Genomic DNA, 19,556 nt, shown 5'->3' with positions numbered 1-19,556 from the left:
AATAAGCTTGAAAGAATGAAAATCAGTATTTCACAATCTTTTCAGAGGATTCTCATTTCTGGCCTCCCACTTCCCCTCAGACTGGCCGTTCTCCAACAAAAGGGATTTGGATTATGTCCTTTCATCCAGTTAGGGAAAATGGAAAGGGAAGACAAACCTAGCTTACCTTACATAAAAAAGCAAGGCCAAACGAACCCACAACCCACACTGCCCTCCCTACCCTCCTGTGCTACAAGGTGGAGAAGGTCGATGTTCTTATGTGATGACTGCCTTGTCCAGGGATTGAGGTTCAGAAGTGCCCTAAAATCTAAAGATGCCCTTCTACCTAAAATTCAAATCCAGAGCTAGCCCCCAACTCTCTAACACTTGTGAACACCACATACTCTACGCCTGCCCTCTGAGGTCAGGGTTGCCATGACTCACCCACTCTACCTAGAGCTATCCTTATAATTATCAGAAATGACCCACACTGGTGGGAGACACCCCCAGATGCCCTGAAGGTAATGTGGCCCTCCATCTACCCAATTGGTTACTTGCTGGCATTTCCTGTTCAATAAGCTGGCATTTGTTTACAAGAAAAGAACACCTTGGCTGGCCTTGTCTGTTTGGGAAGGTGGGCTGTGGGGGAAAGGATGGACGTCTAGGGCCCAGGGCCTGGCCAGAAGAGGAACTAGGGGAGAACACATCTGCTCAATAAGGAGAAGGCAGCCTTGTGACCATCAAAGTTGTGAACTTATGCAAATGAAAAAAAAATTTTGTAGACTTTTTTTTTTAAGTAACTTAGAAGCACCCTGGTAAAATACTATTACCACCCCACCTTATCCCCCCCCCCCAAATAATAACCCAAGAGAAAAATCCGTGCCCTGACCTGAAAAAGTTTCCTATAAAGATACCATTGCGCTCTGCCCAAAAGACTGGGAAGGCTGGAGAAACTGCCCTCCTGCCCACCCTGAACCCTGAGTGGTGGTCCCCGTGGGCTTGGAGGGGGGGGGGCGGTGAGCTACAGTTGGCCACTTGAGAGAGGATAATTCAACCTGTGTGGCTCTCTGCTTCCAAAGGAGGGGCTTCCTCCCACCCTCTTTACCTAGAAGCTTGCTGAACCTTACCACGAGTCCTCAGGGCTGGAAGCCTGGCTGGGCAGCCAGCCCCACTGCTCAGAGGTAGTGCTGAAAATCCCTGATTCAGGAACTGGATGACAGGCATTCTGGCCACTTTTGAAAGAGGATTTCTGGCCCCTGCCACACCCCAGCCTCGCTCTATACCAGCTTGTCTCTCAACACTTGGCCTCCTGGGCCATGGGGAAGAAGGTTGCTAGGGCCTCTGGCTCCACACCCCCACACAAGCGCCAGGGGGCAGAGGGTGGGAGATAACCTTTGCAGATCCATTCATCAAGGGGGCTCCTGCAGGGCATGAGGTGTATGGAGAATGTAAGGGAGCAAATGGTCAAATAAAAGTGATGGAAAAATCCAAGGTAGAGTGAGAGACAGGGCTGGCCCATGGAAGCTTGGCAGTGTGCCCTGGGCATGCAGTTAGGCCAGGTCACATGCCTGAGCTGGCAGGTTGGCTCAAGCAGCCCCTCAGTCTCGCACTCCTGGATGGAAGAGTGGGCAGGTGGGTAGGCATTTGTGCAAAACGGCTTGTAGCTCCCTTGTCCACCTGTGACATGTAGTCCACGTGGTCCTTGCGATCCCTGAATACAACCATGAGTTCTTCTGTCCAGACAGCAACAGAAGAAGTCCCTAGTGCAATTTCCATTCTTCTGTGCATCTCTGCCCTGGAGGGAGGGCCTGGAGCTCCTACCCCTGGGCCCTGCAAAGCTGCAAAGCAATTCTCTCTGTGCAATATCTCCATATAGCTCCACGTGGTCTGGAACTGCAGGAGGAAGAAAGCATCTACTGCACAAAGGAAAGAAAGGAAAACCCATAGAATGGAAACGTAGAAAATGAAATAAAAAGAGAAGCCACAACCCTTCATGCTGCTGCGGCCTCTGTACATGGCAACACACAAGTTCACGGCAGTAGAACGTAGACTCGGGGTGGTTCTCTCCTGAGTGCCAGGCCTCTCTGGCTCCCTGGCGAGGGGACTTGCTTTTCAGACCTGGAGTGGATGGGCAAGCTGCTCACAGAGGGCGGCGTCCCAGCCGCCTCCTTGCCCCTCACTGTTCCCCTCGGCCGTGTTCCCAGGCCATGCGGGCCTGCTCTTCCTTGGCGCTCCCTGGGGGCAGCGAGGCCTTGCGGTGCAGGCCCCGAGGCCTGTCAGCATCTTCACGTAGCAGCACGCCTTCATCGTGCTCCAGGGCTGGCAGGCGGGTGTGGTAGGGCTTGGGTGGCAGCGCAGGTGGGTCCATGGGGTCCTGAGGGATGACACACCCCGGTGCTGAGTGGCTTCGGCATGGCTGGGCCTTGATGGAGTCCAGAACGGCGGACTCAGAGAGGCTGTAGTGGACAGGGAGGTAGGGTGGCTCAAGATCTTCATCTGCATTCCAGGCCTGGCTCGGCATGGAGTCCATGGTGTCAGTTCGAGGTGGGACCTCTGAGGAGTGCCCAAAGTTACTCTCGCTCAGGGAGGACACGCCGCTGCTGGCACTGCCAGACAGTGTAGAGTTGCTGCCGTCCAGACCTGACTGGGGGCTTGTGGGGGAGGCTGGGATAGGGTGGAGAGGAGACTGCAAAGGAAAGGGTGGGCATATTAGAATCCCTTTCTCCAGACAGGTGGGCTGGCCCACTAGGTGAAGAGAGGACCAAGTACCCGCACATATTGGCTACACATTTGTTTCTTCAGCAGCTGCCTCCCAGCAAGCCAGTGGAACCCCAGAATCAGCTACATTTCTGTGGACAAAACTGGCCCTGGCCTGGCTGCTAGGCATTTATATCCCATGTGGCTCTGGGGTGCTGACAGAAGGGCTGGGTGGGCAGGCCAGTGCAGAGAGCAGGAAGAACCCCAGGGGACATGGGCCAGATGAATGCATTCTGTTGCTAAAATCTGTGACAGAGTCTATCTTTTCCAACATGCAGAAAAGGAGTTTTCATAAGGCTTTGCTGCCTCCTGTTTCTTGCTTTTGACTGGCCTCTAGTGTAAAATGCTCTCTGATCTACTATGGAAATGTTTTTTCACTTCTTGAACTATAGTGCATCGATACCTAGTGGTGTCAGCAGGGAGCCCCCAAGCCCCTCACTGCCCCTTGCTGACGCATTCAGGGTACTCGTGTGTTGCTGTCCCCAGGACCCTCTGACCTCCCTGTCCCCATCGCATTGATTGCAGGACACATGGGTCATCTGCAACACAAGTGTGGCTCTGGCCACCCCCAGCTTCTGCCAGGCTGGTTGCTCTGGGACAGAGGAGCACGGAAGGGCTGTGGTTCTTTTTGTAGACCCAGGAGATTCCAGAGCAGACAAGAAGATTCCTTTCACACTCTTGTGGGGTTGTTGCTTCAGTACATTACCTTGCGCAGAGTCCGGGCAGGCAGGGCCGGGGGGGTGTCACCCAGGGGGTGGTGGAAGGCGTCAAAGTGTAGGGAGTAATGACCTGCAAAGGGAATAGAACAAGAGCCTTAGCTGGGGCTTTCTTGGGCTGTGTGCTGGCACATCTTCCAACTGCACGGCTGTGGGAAGAGTCTCCTGGGCACCCCTCAGCATTGAAGGTCACAGAAAAACCTCTTTTTTCACTGAAGTTCTCCAAAACAGGCTGCTGGAGTAAAAGGCACCTGTGCCACACAGAAGGTCAAGAAGGTCAAGTACGGCCGAGCCCATGGAACGGTGGGCCACAGGCAGTTGTAGCTCTCCGACAGGCTGGTGAGGAGCCGGCCAGCACAGTCTGTTCCATTGTCTTCAGCCCCCCTGGTTGGGAAGGCCTTCCTGAGCTCACCTGCTGTACTTGGAAACCTCACGACCCCAAAGCCCAGCAGGCTTCTTCCTGTGGTGGGGATATTTCTTCCTTGGCTGAGTCAGCCCAGAGAACGGCCCATCTTCTTAGTCTCGAGGGCTGCTACCCTCGCCTCTGAGTCGAGTCTGAAACCAGGGGCTATCTGGGGGACCCGCTGGAGGTCTTCTTACCATGCAGCAGGCTTCGGGGAGGCACTGGGGGGGCCAGGATGCGCCCCATGTGGGCAGACAGGAAGGGCTGGGCCTCTCGGGCTCCGCTATCCAGGCTCCAGCTGCTGGGGGCTGCTGGCACTGCTGAAGGGTGGAAACAGATGGCATGAAGGGAGGTTACTTCTGAGCCATCCTCAGGGAGAAGCCCATCTTACAGCCTATGGCTTCTCCAGGTGTGCACTGTGTAGCCAGCACATGTGTGAGTGGCATGTCAGCCCCCCAAAAACACTGGCCACGTGAGACACTGTGGCCCATGGGGGAGAGTGACCAGGGACAGAAGCTGCTTAAGAGGATAGCAGCAGAGTGGACTGACGTCTGAAGAGTACTCAGGGTGAGGCAAGCTGAGAGACAGTGCAGCAAGGAGTGAACATCTGCAGCCTCCGGGATTTGTCAGAAGAGGACAGAGAACAGAAGTGAGCAGAGCAGAGTGGAACGGGCTGATGGGACAGAATGCAGACAGAATGCAGGCCACAGAGCTCCTCACCAGAGCCAGGTCAGGGCTCTCCAACTGCCCTGGCCTAACAGGAAAAGCAGGGAGCACAGGGGGCGGGAGGCACAGACTGCCCCATCCTAGAGCTAGTGCACAGCCAGGGTGTGGGCAGGAGTTGCCCCCCAAAAGGCCTCTGGTAACATACAAGCTGTTCCCACCCTACTGCTTCTCTGCCTACTGACTGGATTTGGGATGCACAAAGGGTTTTCAGGCAAGGACTGGTGTGCCTGCTGGAGGGAAGAGTATACAGCCCAAGAGTTGTGGCTCAGGTCTGGTTCCACCCGTGGCTTCCCAAGAAAAGGGAGGGCTGTGGGAATGAGGGTGCTTTTAGGCTTGCAGAGAGGCGCAGTTCCTGGCATCCACATGCTATGGATGCAGGGTAGAGCGGGCCTTGGACAAAGGGAAACAGAGTGTCCATCTATGCCAAGGAAGGAGGCCAGCGCCAGAATACTGGTCCGTTCACACCTCTCCCCCAGCCACAGCTGAGGTGAGCAACTTTGCAGGAGAGGAGAGGAAAGGAAGAATGGCTGGATCTTGGGCTAGAAGGTGCCACTCTGCAGAAACAGCAGGGGACATATAAATACTGTTGGCCAACTCCTCCTGGAGACCAAATACCACTGACAAGAAATGTGTCTTTTCTCTAATGGAGCTAGGCAAACATAATCTCCCTTTTGGGCTATCAGCAGCAGGGAAGCAGCTCATAATTCAGAGACCTAGCCCCTAGCTTTGTTCTGAGGCAGTTATAACTCAAGTGTGCCCGAAGAGGCTGGGGTTTGTGCTCTTCCAGCGCCAGGTACTGAGCGGGAAATGCTAGCACCTAAAGGAATAGAGAGGTTCTGGAAAGGAAGGAGCTGGGGTCTAGCCTTCAAGGAGGATGTGGCCAGGAGGGGCTGGGCCCATGTGGTCCAGGGATAAGATAGTTATGCCCTTCTCCTTCCTTCCCATTAGTGAGGAACTCAAGGGCTTGCAGTAGAACACAAGGTAGAACTCTACTACCTGAACAGCCTCAGTTCTAAGGACTGCTCAGTCTCATGGGATGGCTGATGGCAGGTGGCTGGTGGGAGGGCGTGGCAGTGATTGGGTGGGCAGGCACTCAGCTGTTGCCTAAAGGGAGGAAAGAATTCTGAATCTGATGAGCACCAGGTGGATTCCACCAGACGGCCTCCTTGGAGAGCCTGAGGCAACTGAAGAACAAGATAGGCCCATTCTCACACAGACTCTCCTCAAGATGGGGCATGAGCTTCTGGGTCCTCATCACTGAAACTTGCTCTCTCCAAAGAGAAAAGTTCTAAAAAAAAAAAAAAAAAAGCCCCCGAATTTCAGGAATTAAGAAGCTTGGAGGTGGGTCTGGGCAGCTTCCCCAAAGGGGTCCTGACAGCCCAAGCTCTCACTGCAGGGCCACAGATATTCACCCACAAGAACCCACAGGAACTTGCGGGCAGTGAGGTTATGGGGCAAAAAAGCTCGCAGGCTGCAGGGCTTTTCAAAGGGTGCCTGCCTGAGCCACTCCAGTGATCCAGAACCATCTAGTTCACCCTATAGACTGATGTTGGTGAGCAATGAGGCCCATGGACCTCTGCCATGTGATACAAATGCACTGGGGCTAGTGGAAAGTCTAAGATGGAGTGACTTATCCTGGGAGAAGGGGGCAATCCCTACTGTGGCCTGGCCATTTCTTGCTCTGTCTCTGTGAACGGAGGTCCAGCACTGGCCTGAGAGTCACTGCCTGGCAAAGAGAGATGACAAGTGAGAAGCAGAGTCCTTATGGGACTCAGGATCCTGATGACAAGAGAATGGTGATAAGTATGTATAGCTTCTGCCCTGGAGGATCCAGGAAGAGACTTAGGGAGCCACTACTCTGGCCTGTGTGTTCCCACTAGGCAAATGTCTTATTTGCTGCCCACAAAACACTGGCACTGTGGCATGGACATGCTTGCTGTGGCCTCAGCCTCTTTCCTTCCCACACGTGGGGATGGGCATGTCCAGCTTCTTGCTGCAGCCTGGTCTGAGGCCTGGTGTTCTTCTTTGTCCGGTTGGCATAGGGTCCTGGTCTGGCCACCAGCACCCACTTGAGCTCTGAGCTCTTCTGTGCTCTTGGCTAGTTTTCAGATGGCCCCACATCTCAGGTGAAGAAAAGATACTGTGGATTTTGGCCCCTGAGGCCAAAATGGCACTCTATTTTGTGGGAATAGGTGCAAGGTCCAGGTAAGCCGCATGTTTTGGGGATGTGCAGGCTTGAGGCTAGGAAGTCATCTTCGGCGGGAATCTCCATATCCTTTGTGGTTGAGCACCTGGTACCTATGCCTACCAGCCACTGAGGTTGTGGACCCAGTGTCTGGTCTCCTTAAAGAAGACACAGAGGCATGTCCTCTGTGGTGAGCAAGGGAGGAACAATGACAGTGGGGACAGTAGACAGCACTTGGTGAGGAGGTGCAATGACAACATGATGACAGCTTTGGAGGTACAGGTTCTGATGGGACAGCAACTTGTATTCCTGGGGACTGAATTTGCCCTAAGCTCCACCAGATGAAGGAGAGGGAGTGGAAACTACAGGGAGAGGGGCTGATATGGGGCCAGGTTCTGGGTGGCAGGTGGTCTAGCATAATCCTCATATAGGTATTGCTTTGTGTTAAAATTAAGTCAGATCTCCATGTGTGAGGCTTTGGGCCAGGGTCATGTAGGGTCCAAGTCTGGTTCTTCCATTAGCTTGTTGCAGCGGGACACAGGGTAAAACTCCACTATCCAAACATCCCCTGTTCTAAGGACTGCCCGGGTTCATGCCCAAGTTGATGGGCTTGCAATCCCTGCTAATAAGATAGACTCATAGCAGCTGGCCACTTGCTGGCCAGAGTGGCTGCAGGAGGACTCAACTCAGAGTACCTAGGGCTTCCTTGGAGAGGACTGTCTCTGGGAAATTCACTTTGCCATGGTCTGTCCTTCCCATTCTTCTAGGAGCTTGCTCAGCCACAGGCCTATTCTGAGCAATAAGGAGAGGTCCCTGAGGGCCCAAGTTGAGAGTGACCAAAGGGGCCATCAGGCTTGCCAAATCCTGGAGCTGGTTGGGAGAAGCCCAACAGTCTGAACACAGCAGCCTGAGTTTCCATAAAGGTGGGCTCAGGGCAGGTAGGAGCTGGGGCCTCTCTGAAGGTGGGCCCTTGGGAGAGAGATACATAAACTAACAGGATCCAAACTTAGCATCAAACCGGACATGGGTTAAACAATGAGCACAGGAGTTGGTCAGGACTCTGGACACACAAACAGGCCTGGGTGTTGGAGTGTGGCACAGCCTTGGCCAGTTGGTGCTCAGGGACAAGAGTCAGACACTCAGGATGGGGACAGACATGGGGGAAGGCCACCTGGAAAGGGGAACAATACCTTTTTCAGCCACAGACAGATTGGGATCACTGCAGGGTTTGCAGGATCCGACCACTTGCTGGAACAGGGCCCGCTGGAAATTTGGCAGCTGAGGGGGGAGAAAAATATCAAAGATGGTGAAAACAACCAGGTACACCTCAGGAGGCAGAGCTATGGGCCCAGGAGCCAGATCATATTAAGAGAAGACAGGGAAATCAAAGCAGTGGTACCGATCATGCTCAGCCATAGGAAGACTGTCCCTCGCTATCTGGCTCTGAGTGCTGCCATGTCAACATTGGAGGCACCTCCCTACAATGCCTGGCTGGGCTCCAAGCTGTCTTGTACATGGCCAAGAAAAAGGACATAGGCACCTGAGGGTATCTAACTGTATCCCTCTGTCCTGACAGGGAGACCCATTGGCAGAAAGGACTGAGGCACCCCTCTACCCCTCAGCACTGGCAGGCTTGGCCTCCTGGAGATCCTTGCACAAGCCCAAGTTAGCAATGTGGATAAGGCAAAGGGCAGCACTCAAGCCTAGAAAGTCACGGACAGGACTCACTGTTCTGATGGGCAGCTGCCAAGCAGGCCTGCTCCCTCTACCTGGCAGGGCTGATCAGGCACAAGGAAGTACAGCTGAGGTAACAGTTGCTTGGAGGTGATTTTCATGGACTCTGATAGAAGGGCAGGCAGATTGGGCACAGGAAGGAGTTAATCCCCACATCTCTTTGTTCAAGGCCCCCAGGTAGGACATCCAGAGAGCTGTGCAAATGGTGGAGAGAGTAGCCTCAAGAGGCAATGAGGGGCTTCAGATAGATGGATGGATGAAAGAGGCAGAGTCTGTCTCAGTGAGGATGCCCTTCACACACACAGGGAGGAAGACCATCCTCCAGACCCATGTCCACCACTGCCTTCTCAGGATAAGAAAGAATGAGGTTCCTCTGCTAGACTGTTTATGGATAAGGAGTCCAGGAAGCTGTACAAGCAATGGGTTGGCAAGAAGGACAGCCACACAAGCAACTGTGGCTCTAACCCGCCAGCATTCTTCCTACAGGTCCACTCCATCTGGATTGCTGATCCTCAGAGCCACTGCAGTCCTGTCCAGAGTGGGCACCCAGCAGCCTTCTGAGGGTCTTATGGCAGAATGAAGGAGGCACACAGGGCAATATAGAAAGCCTAGCAGATGCAATGAGGGCAGCCCAGGCCGCCATACTTGCAGCAGAGGGCAGTCTGGGTCCACTACCTGTCCGTTCTCCAGGATGGCTGCTGGATACATGGCACTGCTTGGGCGGTCCCGGTGTGTGGGCAGCAGCAACATCATTTCCCGGGCGTGGCGGTACTTATCTGGCAGAGAGGGAGAGCCTGTAACCAAGTGAGAACAATCACGCACAGATGACAAGCCACAGATGGAAGGCCCAGCGGGCAAGCATCCTTGGGGCCAGGGAACCAGGGTAGGTGTCCCCTTGCAGCTGGGGTGAGGATGAGCTCAGCAAGCACAGGAGGGATGAAGCAGAGCCCGCTGGTGAGATGGTGGTGGGGCCGCACCTGACATCCCAGCTGAGGTGGGCATACTGCAGACTGGGGCAATGCAGGCCCACTGATAGAGCCCCCTCACGATGCTTAGAGGCAGATCATGAGAACCGAGGACAGGAGCTGGGCCTCAAAGGGCCCCCTGCACCCAGCGCTCTTGGGATATGGGGTGACCTGGATGCTGGGCTCTTTCAGGGGGCCCAGGCATGGGCACAGGCCAGCTTGTAATGGAGCCATCACACAGAGACAGAGACACTGAGATAACATAGTGGCATGGTTCTTACTTGACGCATTATGTCTCCCCACACTTACCGTTTCCAGATATCAACTGGCTCTGTTCTCAGCTGACCCCCTATCACCTTTGCCCAAAGGCTTCTCCTTCCCATATTCAAGGCCTCCAGAGCCTGGCCTCTGCTTTCCTTGCTGTCCTACCATAGCTCCAGAGCCAGGCTGGCTGGGGGCCCAGGGCCCTACACACAGGTGGCTCTCCAGAGTTTCTCTCTCTGAGACTTGCCCTTCAGTGAACTTGGGGGTCATATGGGAGCTAGTCTGGGAGTTGTGGGGCTTTAAGCCAGGCTCTTGAGTTGACTTGGTTCCTGCTTTTCTTTTGTGAGGCTTCTGTGGTGATATCCTCTGGCCTGAGGGGCTGTTACAGAGGCCAGACCTCAGCAGATGTGGTGGTCCAGTCCCCATCAATGCAGGCCATAGCTATAGGTCTTCAGGAACCTGTCAGCCTATGGTTCTTGAGGGTACCTTCCACAGTAATAGAACAGCTTTCTGACTTTCTTTGGGAATGGATCATTTGGAAGGCCCTCCAGATGTGCACCACTCGTTCCAGACACCAGCATGTCCATGAGAAACTAGCCCATGGGCAGCCTCTGGCTGGCTCAAGTGGTTGAAACCCCTCTGTGGCGTGCTGTTAGTGAAGCTAGAGAGTCCAAGGGCTCCATCTGAGAAGTGAACCTGCAGCTCTGGAGGCTCTGTGTCCTTGAAACCCAGGGTCCCTGGGGCTTTCCTTTGACTATGCCATGAAGGCACTGTCAGAGCACAACTAAAATAGGTCTTTGCAGTCAGCTTCCCCAGGAAGCTGCGACATTCCTCTTGCACTCATTTTAGACCAAGAAGATGAGCCTTAAATATCTTGAAGAAGTCAGTATAATAAAAATCAGTAATGGCTGTTTAGAGAAAAATGGAAAAGAGTTCTTAATTGCAATGATTTCTATAGTGCCTTCCCAGCAAGAAACTGAATGCTCCCTGAGCCCTGCCAGCCACAGCTCTGGACAGGACCCTTTTACTTAGTGTGCACAGAAAGAGACATGCACCTTTACACTAATCCAGTTACATCAAACTCCAACCTAACACCCATTCCACACCAGGCACGTGGTTGGAACATGGCACACTGCCTAACTCAGGCTGGCCATGGTCCCTGACCTCACAGAACTCACAGCCTGGCTCACCAGGCCAACCCCACATCTGCATACTCCATGTGCTGATACATGTCAGGGGTGCTAGGATGGAGGGACAGTAGCCTGAAGGCCCCAGATGCTGTGCTGAGGATCTGAATCCATGTGATGGAGGCCCCTCTTGTGCTATAACAGAGAGGTGCTTTGTGCTACTGCCAAGTTTTCCAATTCTGCCACTTCACTTTTCTCTCACTGCCCTCAGCCCTGGGCAGCCAATCCCATGGTAGCAGAGAATGACGGTTACTTTTCATTAAAACATTTAAATACCACAAGGGCTTTGGTGTCACAGGACTTTTGAACTGCTTGAGTTGTAGTCTGGTAAACCCAAGGGAGGCTATGTCCCAGCATGACTGAGGTATTCAAGGAGGATCAATCAGAATCTCCAGGTTTCCTAGCTCCACTCAGTCTTTTGACCATTAGGGGGAGCTGCCTACTTACAGGAGTATAGACTGTGCCTTGCAGGCCTTCTGGAAGATTTCAACAGGGACCACAGCAGAGAGTGTCAATGGGCTTGGTGAGGAAGGCCACTGGTGTCATGACTACTCTTGGGTGTGGGGGAGGGGACTCCAATGCAAAGGACTCTCCAGAATACCTTCTCCATAAAAGCCTTCCCTTTACCCGTAACAACCAGAAAAAAGAGCAGACTTCTCCCTTCCCTCCATGCCCCCAGTGCATCTCCTACTGCATCTACCACATCTATCTGAAAAAGCAGTCTTCCTCTGCGATTCCAGATCTCTCTCCATCTTCTCTCACAGGGCCTACTGCTGGTATGCTACATACTGGCCTATGGTTTTCTCCAGATAGGCTTGCACATGGATTGCATGGATGGTGTAGCCTAGAAGTGAATTCCTGCTCCTTCTTAGCTGCCTCTGCACTCATCACCATTCCCAGCGTTGGGAATGTTTACTTTTGTACTTAATGTCTACTCCAGAAAGGGAAGGGGCTTCTGTCAGCCTTTCTCTATATGCTATCCTGGAGTTTGGCCCCTGTGATAGCTTGTCTCCAGAGATGGCAACCACCAATGCCTTCCCTTCAAAAACACACATGCCACTCTTCACATCATGAGGTGCAGTCTCATTCCCCACCTTGGTCTCTAGGTTGGCCTTAGTGACTTGACTAGTTGACAGAATGTGGCAAAAGGACCATTATGGGTTTCCAAGGCTGGGTAATAAGAAGCCTTGCAACTTCTGCCTGGGTACCTTAGAATGCCTGTTCTGAGAAAAGTCAGCTGCATGCTGTGAGAAGCCCGAGGTACAAGTAAAGACCCTCCAAAGCGACTCTGGTGGACAGTCCCAGCTGAGCTGCCAGCTGCCATTTTGGATATGCAGCCTAGCTGAACCTTTAGATGATTCCAGCCTCAGGTGACATCTGACTGCAAGCTCATGAGAGACTGCAAGCCTGGAAGCAATAGCCAGTGACCGCCTGGTGAGCTCAGACCACTCCTTTCTGTTGCCATCCTGCACAACCACCCTGAGAAGCACTAGATCCTAGTCACTATAGCTGATTGCCATCCCACTGCAAATGCTTCTGTCTAAAAGGGTGGAGAATCAAATTTCACTGAGAACTAGCATCAGATTGTGAAAAAGATGCTGGCTCAGAAAACAATATTGAGCCAATGAATAAGAAATCAGGCAATAACTGGCAAAGTAAATAGCTTTTCACAGAGCCATCTCTCCTGATTACGCCTTTCTTAGCTGACAAGGTCTTTTTGGTTGCTGTTCTTTTTTAGAATAATATTTTCCAGGGTTAAGTTTAGCCTTCAAATTTAATTTTCATACTGTGCATTCATCCTCAGTTCCTCAAGATAAGACTCATTGTTGCCTTAACTTTGATTTTTATTCTTGCAAATGTTTCAATGGAAAAGAACTGAGCTTTCTCCTGGGCCACATGTCCTCTTACTGAGGTGGAGATGCGACAGCCAGCCACCTCTGTGGTAGGGTAGCTATAACTGCTACTCAGGGCAGGGTCTGAAGCCAGACAGAGAGACTGCTGAGCTGGGAACCCTTGAGTCCCTAGTGCTAAAAGGGGAACATTCTCTAAGTCACAGGGCCGCTTTCAAAGACAGAGCCACAGATGAGAGGAGGACAAGTGGGGCTCATGAGGCCTTCTCCTCCCTTCTGCAAGCAGCGCCCTGCCCTCCTTACCTCGGGCACTGGAAGGGGCAGAGGTAATCATCTGGGATGGTGCTGAGTGAGTGGAACTCAGGCTGGAGGAAGAAGGGCTTGCCTGGGACGAGGACAGAACAGAGACGTTGGTGATTGAGCCCTGGTACCTGGGGTTGGGATACGCGAGCTGCAAAGGGAGAAAAATCAGCAGGATAGAGGTCTGAATGGCCAGGATTGTAGGACTGGCCCAGAGTTGGCTTCTTCATGCCATGAGGTGCCCAGACCCAGTGTCTGATGAGGTACCCTGGGTCCTGATGGGGGCCAGGATGGTGGCTGGCACCACAGGTCACCCTCACCACCCATGGAGCAGGGCTGTTGGGTCGATTCTAATGGTGGTGCCCATATAGGATGCAGGACTTAGCCATCAGAAATGCCAGGAAGGAAGGCAATTTGGCAGAGGATCTTTCCCATGGGATCTCTAAGAGCAATCATGACTGAAGCTAGATTTCCTTCTTGGAAAGTAATGCCTGGGAACTTTATTGACATGGGATGGAGTGGAGGGAAGGCAGTTTTACTGGCTCTGGGTATTCTGATTTCAGAAACTAGAGAACTAGGCAGGGGTATGAGCCCTCAGACCAAATCAGCCAGCAGAGAGGCGAGTCCTCCAGGTACGGTGCTCTCGCCCACACTCCTTGGACAGCTCTGGTACCTGCATATGGTGGTATAGATCCTCGGGAGCCTCGCCCATGGAGCTGTCACCCAGAACCACCACGTTTCCTGCTTCGCTAGATGCATGTGAGGAGAGAGAGGATGACGAATGGCGACCTGTGCCCATCAAGTTCATGGGGCTGCGAACAAGAGTGGGAGATAGGGAGGAGTCAGGCGGGGAGCTGAGAAACCTTGCTAGGTGGTAGGGGGACAGTGTAAGGGTGTGTGTGAAACAGTCACCCCTAGCCTCAGATGACACTAGTTTAGAGGGTTTCAGAGTTAATGCTTATACCCATTTGAGGCCTGGGGCAGTCCTGAATCCCTGCCTGCTGCTCAGGGGCCCCTGTTCTGGCAGGGCCAATGGTAGGCTGGCAAAGTCTCTATTTGGAGTTAAATGGTTTATGGCCACTCCATCTGATTATATAAATAGTTTTTCAGTTAGGAGGGATGAAAGTGATATGCTCAATCAGGTCAAGGATTCCAGGTCCCCTTCCCATTCGATGTTACTCTGAGCCAGTAGCCACCCCCTGCTGGGATTTGCTCCTAGGCTCCTAGGCCAGGGGTATCTTCCTGGTATGAGGAAGCTGTCAAAATAGCTGGCTAGGAACCATCTGTTGACTTCCTCCCACATCTGTGGTCACAGGCTCATCAATACCCTCCTCTATCAATAGTAGGCAGTCCTTTTCATTCATTCCTTCTTATTTATAGAGGCCCACTCTGTGCTAACTTACTACTTACATTGGAAAACAAACCCAAGTAAGGGGCTCCTCTCCCTGGTTCCTCCTCTGATCTGGCCTTCCTGCCCTGGAGGCTTGGAGTATCTTCAGTTGAGCCCAGACAGACCAGGACTCCTGAGTTCAGAGTAGGGACACCTTGATGTTTTTCCACATCACCATGTCATTCTCTCCCTTAAACTGACTGGTGATCCTCATTCCCCTTGGGATCAAGTCCAAAGGCCTGAATGAACATGGCCCATTTAGAGCTGGAACTGGCCCTCTTCCATGCCCTGGAATCCTGTACTCCAGCCACAAGACTCTGCTGGTAGGGCTGACCAGGCTGGCTTGTTCACATCTTGAGATGCCTGCATACGTTAGTCTCTTTGCCTGGATCTTGTTCTATCACCCTCCTAACCCCATCCCATTTCTGCCTCACAAACTTCTACTTATCCTTCAAGACCTACCCCAAATGCCCCCTCCTCTATGTTCTCACAGTACCATGTACACTTCTCTCTCTCCCAGGATGACTGGATGTGACCATGGGTCTTATGGCAAGAGCTGTGTGTTTGAGGTATGCATGGGTCAGAGGGTATGTGAGTGAATACACACACCTACTATTTCAGGCTTTCTTGCTCTGACCTCTGACATCCAGACTTACCTCCATGGAGGGGACCCTCCCCAGCTCTAAGGCCGTACCTGTGCCGGTGGGTCATCTTGATGCTCTCAGGGCTCATGGGACTATGGGATGCTAGGACATTTCCCCGTGGGGTGCTGGTGCCTGAACATGCAGGACTTAGCTTGTCCAAACCCGGAAACTCCTGTTGAGAAATGAATGTCCCTTCATCAGAGTAAACAATGAATAAGTAATTAAGGGGTGAGAGGGAAGGGCTGGCTAGTGGTAAAAATGTAAAAGAAGAATGTAAAAAGAAAAAGAATCAGATACTTTTGGCAGAACCTGAATTGCTGACTTCTTTTGGGCAATGGCCCCTTCATGACTAAAACACTCTCCTGACTGCACTGGAGTCTAGACCAGAGGCTGAGAGGCCTTGGGTTGACCCTACTAAGAGAACACATCTGGAAAAGGCTGAAGTTGCTCTGAGTTCACAGGAGTGAGGCATTCTTGGTATAGAATAAGTGGACTAAGAGCTGAGAAGCAGGAGAAGAGGAGTTGATTAACAGCTGCCAGTCAGTTTACATAAGGACTGGGGTTGGGTTTACTGGACTGCTAAATGGCCCAACTCTCAGTGTCCTGGGTTAAGTTGCCTGTGACACAGTTTATGGGGACAAACGATGTAGAATCCTGATGTGGGCCCTAAGTCCTGCAGGGGATATTTCTGAGCTTGGCCTAAAGAAGCAGCAGGTTTTCCATGCCCTTCTCCCAAAACACGCTGAAATGAAAAAGAAGGGTAAACTGGAGAGGACACCTCCATGTGTGTCCTGGAGACCTTGATGTATGCGGGTGAGTATTTTGTGATCTTTGCTAAAGTGACCCAACAGCTTTGCATGGCAGAGAACATCTCCTGTTCTAGTGGTCAGGCTCTAGCCTGCTTGGGTCACTTGTGGTGATGAGAAAGTTCGCACATAGCAGAGACTAACCAAGAATGAGAGGTAATAGAATACCCATTAGATTTAGTGACACTACCCAAGTTCTTCACTAAATGGATATTTTAATTTTAAGGTAGAAACACAAAAGACTTTCACTTTCTCTGCATGTTTCACCCTGAAATACCATGGGAAGATCATTACAGAAAGGAGAAATTTCAGGCCCTATAGGCTTTCCTCTGAAAAATGTGCCCACTTCTCAAACTACAGACAAGCTTCTTTTTCTCTTTTTGGAGTCCATGCTATCTACAACTGGGCAGGAATGGTTGAGACATGCACTGGGGGCCACCAGCATCAAGAACAAGGCAAGTCAACCCCAACAGGTTAGGCCACTGAGTCTGAGTGGTCCAGCCTCTCTAGGGCCAGTGATTATCCCTGAAGAGGAGCCTCTTGTCCGAGATGGCCTTGCCTAACACCAAACAGCTCTATTTTCCTTGTCGCAGATAATAAGGTTCACACCTCTTGAGATCTGGCACCCAGACTATTTAGCAGATAGGTTTCTCTCGAAACACCTGGAGTCAGCTTTATTGTTGAAAATGGGGTGAGGGCACATAAACAGGGGTTTCAAGACCACCTGGGCCCTGTTCTCTGCCAGCCAGCATTCCCTGCGAGACTGCTGAGGGGAAACTAGTCCTGGAATACAGGCTCTGCTTTTGCTTGTGTGAATCCGTCTTTGGGCCTACCCTGCTGTTGAAGCCCAAGAGCCAGGTCAGAGTCGGGAGAACTTCTGGAGCAAGAGGGCATGAAGATGGCAAGGGAAAGAGGGAAAAGAGGGAGATGGGGAGAGAGGGCTGGCTCAAGCTATGTCTTACCTCTGTAGGTTCTTGGGATGAAAAATATCTCCAAAGAGATATCTACATGTGGATAACATAATTTAGCTCTTTTCTTCCTCATGTGAAAACCTCTCTTCACCAGCACAGTACCTTGAAAAACATTCTTTGCCCTTGAATCTGACTCCTCCTCAGGGAGGGGAGTGCGTGAGGGGATCCTGGGCATCCTTCCCCTGGATAGAACACTCACCTCTGCCTCTTGCCCCTCTGTGGTGGGGACAGCTTTTCCTTCACATTCCCCCCACCCTTTCCTTTGGCTTGTTGCACAGTCTGCAGGGAATGGCATCTGGTTCTACGGCAGCAGGGGCATGACAGGGATCAGCTTACATGGTAGAGGCTGGCCCGCATCATCTGGAACTGATCAATTAGCTTCTTATGCAGAGGGCGCATCTCTGGGTGCACAAACTTCTCATGAACTGCGAGCCCAACTCCAAGGACATGGACCTATTAGGGTGACAGATAAGGCCACTCTGCAAGTCAGGGAGTGGACCTTGACAACTGCAGCCATCCTGTGGTGCATAGCTTTTCCCTCGTGGCCACTGGCCTCTAAGCCCTGTAAGACATACCTGCTCCTGCATGAGCTCCTTGAGCTGGGTGATCTTCTCTGCATCTCCTGGGTGCTTGGCGATATAATCTTTGTCAAAGAAGGCCTGAGAAAGGAAAGGCTCAATCAGGAAGACTTCCCAGGACTACCCCTTAGAGGGGACCCAGGAAGTGTAAGTCTAAGGTACCATTTGAAAGGAAGGTCCTGACTCCTCACAGGTATACACACCATCTCCAGCCTGGCCTGCTTGGACCTCCTGCAATCAGAGGTATGTTTTTTTGCATCTAAGAAGGACTGAAGGTGGTCAAATAATCTAAGCCTGGGTACTGGTCCCAGTCCCTCACAGAGCTTTGATGGTCTGGGTAGGGCAGGTAGGGCTGGTGGCCAGGGTGTAGGGCTCAGTCTCTTAGAAACCCACAACTTGCTTCTTGTGAAGGGCTGGGCTCCAGGGCTCCTCTTGGAGGCCATTTAACATCCTTCCCTAATCAGATGGATTACTCATCTGTCAGAGTTCAGAGAATAAAAAAGAAGAGACTGTCCCATAGGAGAGCCATGCCACAGAAACGAGGAGTGGTAGTGAGCCTCATGCCCGGGACCATCCTCCAGTCGGCTGAGGCACAGCTAAGGGAGGGCTAGCTGGGAAGGCTGCCCTAGAAGGATGGGGTCTCAAGGAGAGGAGCCTGAGAACCACCTTCTCAGCAAGGCTGCCTGTTGTGGGTTTGGTCCAGGGCCCAGCTCACCTCTTGGTATCTTGCGACACCTCCATTGACAGCGGCATCGATGACGCCATTCAGGCACATGCTGAGCAGATTGATGTTGCCATGTGCCTGTCTGTGTTGATACTGGCTAATCAGGGCCCGTAGTTCCTGGTTCTTGTTCTCAACCACTTGGATGGCATTCTCCAGAGGGCTCACCTCCACCTGAGGGCACAGGGCACAGGGCACACAATGTTGTCCCAGGCATGATAACAACCCCTTCTTCATAATGATCCTGAGAACAGGGATCTAAGGCCAGTGATGCTGATTCTCACCCTTGTTCCTGTGGACTTAAGACTCCCTGACCCCTTTCAAATGTTCTCTTCTGATTTTTAGGCACTTAGAAGTATAGTAAAGAGTGAAGAACATCAGTTTTAAAGTCAGAGAGCTCTGACTTCCTGAACCTCAGAGAATAGTTTCCACATTTGTAAATTGGGAGATTAAAAATATCTGCTCCCCTGGTGTTGTCAGGATTAAAAGGGAGAAGATGTACAAAGCTTCTGACACAGGATTGGCCTGTGGCAGTCTAGGCCAGGCAGTTGGCCGAAGCTCTCTTTCTGTCTTTGGTCCTTAGAGAAAGGTCCCTAGAGCCAGGGCTGAGGGAGCAGCTGTGAAGATCAGCTCCATCCAAAACGTGTCTCACCAGTTCCCTCCTCTCCACTTCGAACCACCGAGAGATGCCAGGCAAGCTGTGGGTGAGGGTCAGTGTGGTACGCTCGATCCACAGGCTCTGTAAGGATGGCACAGACAGGGACAGGCCATTAAGCAATTTCTTCCATACCTGCCTGCTTGAGGGATGAGACAGGGACAAGATCCTGAGAAAGTGGGGCTTGCCCCTGGCCCCACTGCCCCTACTTTCCCACTGTTGTTCACCTTGAATTCATTCTCCTTGTCCTTGGGGCCTTTGTGAAAAGGCCTGTCATACCGGAACTTCCTCACATTGTTGACACGGTAGAAGCTCTTGACGCGATCTGGGACCCTATCCATTTGAAGGACATCCACATAATCTGGAATGGGCGTCACCGCATAGATCTGCAAGTCTGGGCAGGAAGTGAAGGGGAAACCCAGACTTGCCCAAGGGATGGATCTGAATACTGACCCCTGTCATCACCCAAAGGAGAAAAGAGCCCCATAGCCCCTGTTCCCTCCTGGCAGCAGCAAGGAGCAGGACCCTTGCGCAGACTCAGGCACAGTTAGACCAGATTTCCCTATCTGCACCCTCTTCCCGCTCTAGCATTGAGCCTTCTGAGCACTCAGCCAAGGTGAGATGTCAACAGCCAAGAAAGAAGGGAAAGGGGTCAGAAGAACGCAGGTGGCCACACCGCAGGAGCAAGAAAGTTGCAAAGGCCTAAGCCTGCCCAATGTAGGTAA

The 19,556-nt window shown here is 52.2% G+C and overlaps 1 protein-coding gene across 6 annotated transcripts in view; it reads right to left on the bottom strand.

The window, feature by feature from the left end:
- Window positions 1–595: 595 nt before the first annotated feature.
- Window positions 596–19,556, bottom strand: part of DOCK3 (dedicator of cytokinesis 3) — a 597,238-nt gene continuing 578,277 nt past the window's right edge. For 3 of the 6 annotated variants that reach the window (XM_030306883.1, XM_030306885.1, XM_030306886.1), the window contains 13 exons: window positions 19,059–19,225; window positions 18,829–18,915; window positions 18,171–18,350; window positions 17,453–17,536; window positions 17,214–17,330; window positions 15,151–15,272; window positions 13,740–13,878; window positions 13,070–13,217; window positions 9,176–9,294; window positions 7,957–8,044; window positions 4,053–4,175; window positions 3,443–3,525; window positions 596–2,665 (listed from right to left, as the gene is read on the bottom strand). In XM_030306883.1, coding sequence (XP_030162743.1) covers window positions 2,156–2,665; window positions 3,443–3,525; window positions 4,053–4,175; window positions 7,957–8,044; window positions 9,176–9,294; window positions 13,070–13,217; window positions 13,740–13,878; window positions 15,151–15,272; window positions 17,214–17,330; window positions 17,453–17,536; window positions 18,171–18,350; window positions 18,829–18,915; window positions 19,059–19,225 — 1,967 coding nt within the window. In that variant the 3' untranslated portion in view covers window positions 596–2,155. The remainder of the gene's footprint in view (window positions 2,666–3,442; window positions 3,526–4,052; window positions 4,176–7,956; window positions 8,045–9,175; window positions 9,295–13,069; window positions 13,218–13,739; window positions 13,879–15,150; window positions 15,273–17,213; window positions 17,331–17,452; window positions 17,537–18,170; window positions 18,351–18,828; window positions 18,916–19,058; window positions 19,226–19,556) is intronic. The other 3 variants (XM_030306884.1, XM_030306887.1, XM_030306888.1) reach the window with 3 other exon arrangements.

This window comes from Lynx canadensis, chromosome A2 (genome assembly GCF_007474595.2).
Source record: "Lynx canadensis isolate LIC74 chromosome A2, mLynCan4.pri.v2, whole genome shotgun sequence".
In the NCBI taxonomy this organism is placed as follows: Eukaryota; Metazoa; Chordata; class Mammalia; order Carnivora; family Felidae; genus Lynx; species Lynx canadensis.
The sequence above is the reverse complement of the archived record's forward strand: the minus strand, read 5'-3'. Positions and strand labels throughout refer to the sequence as shown.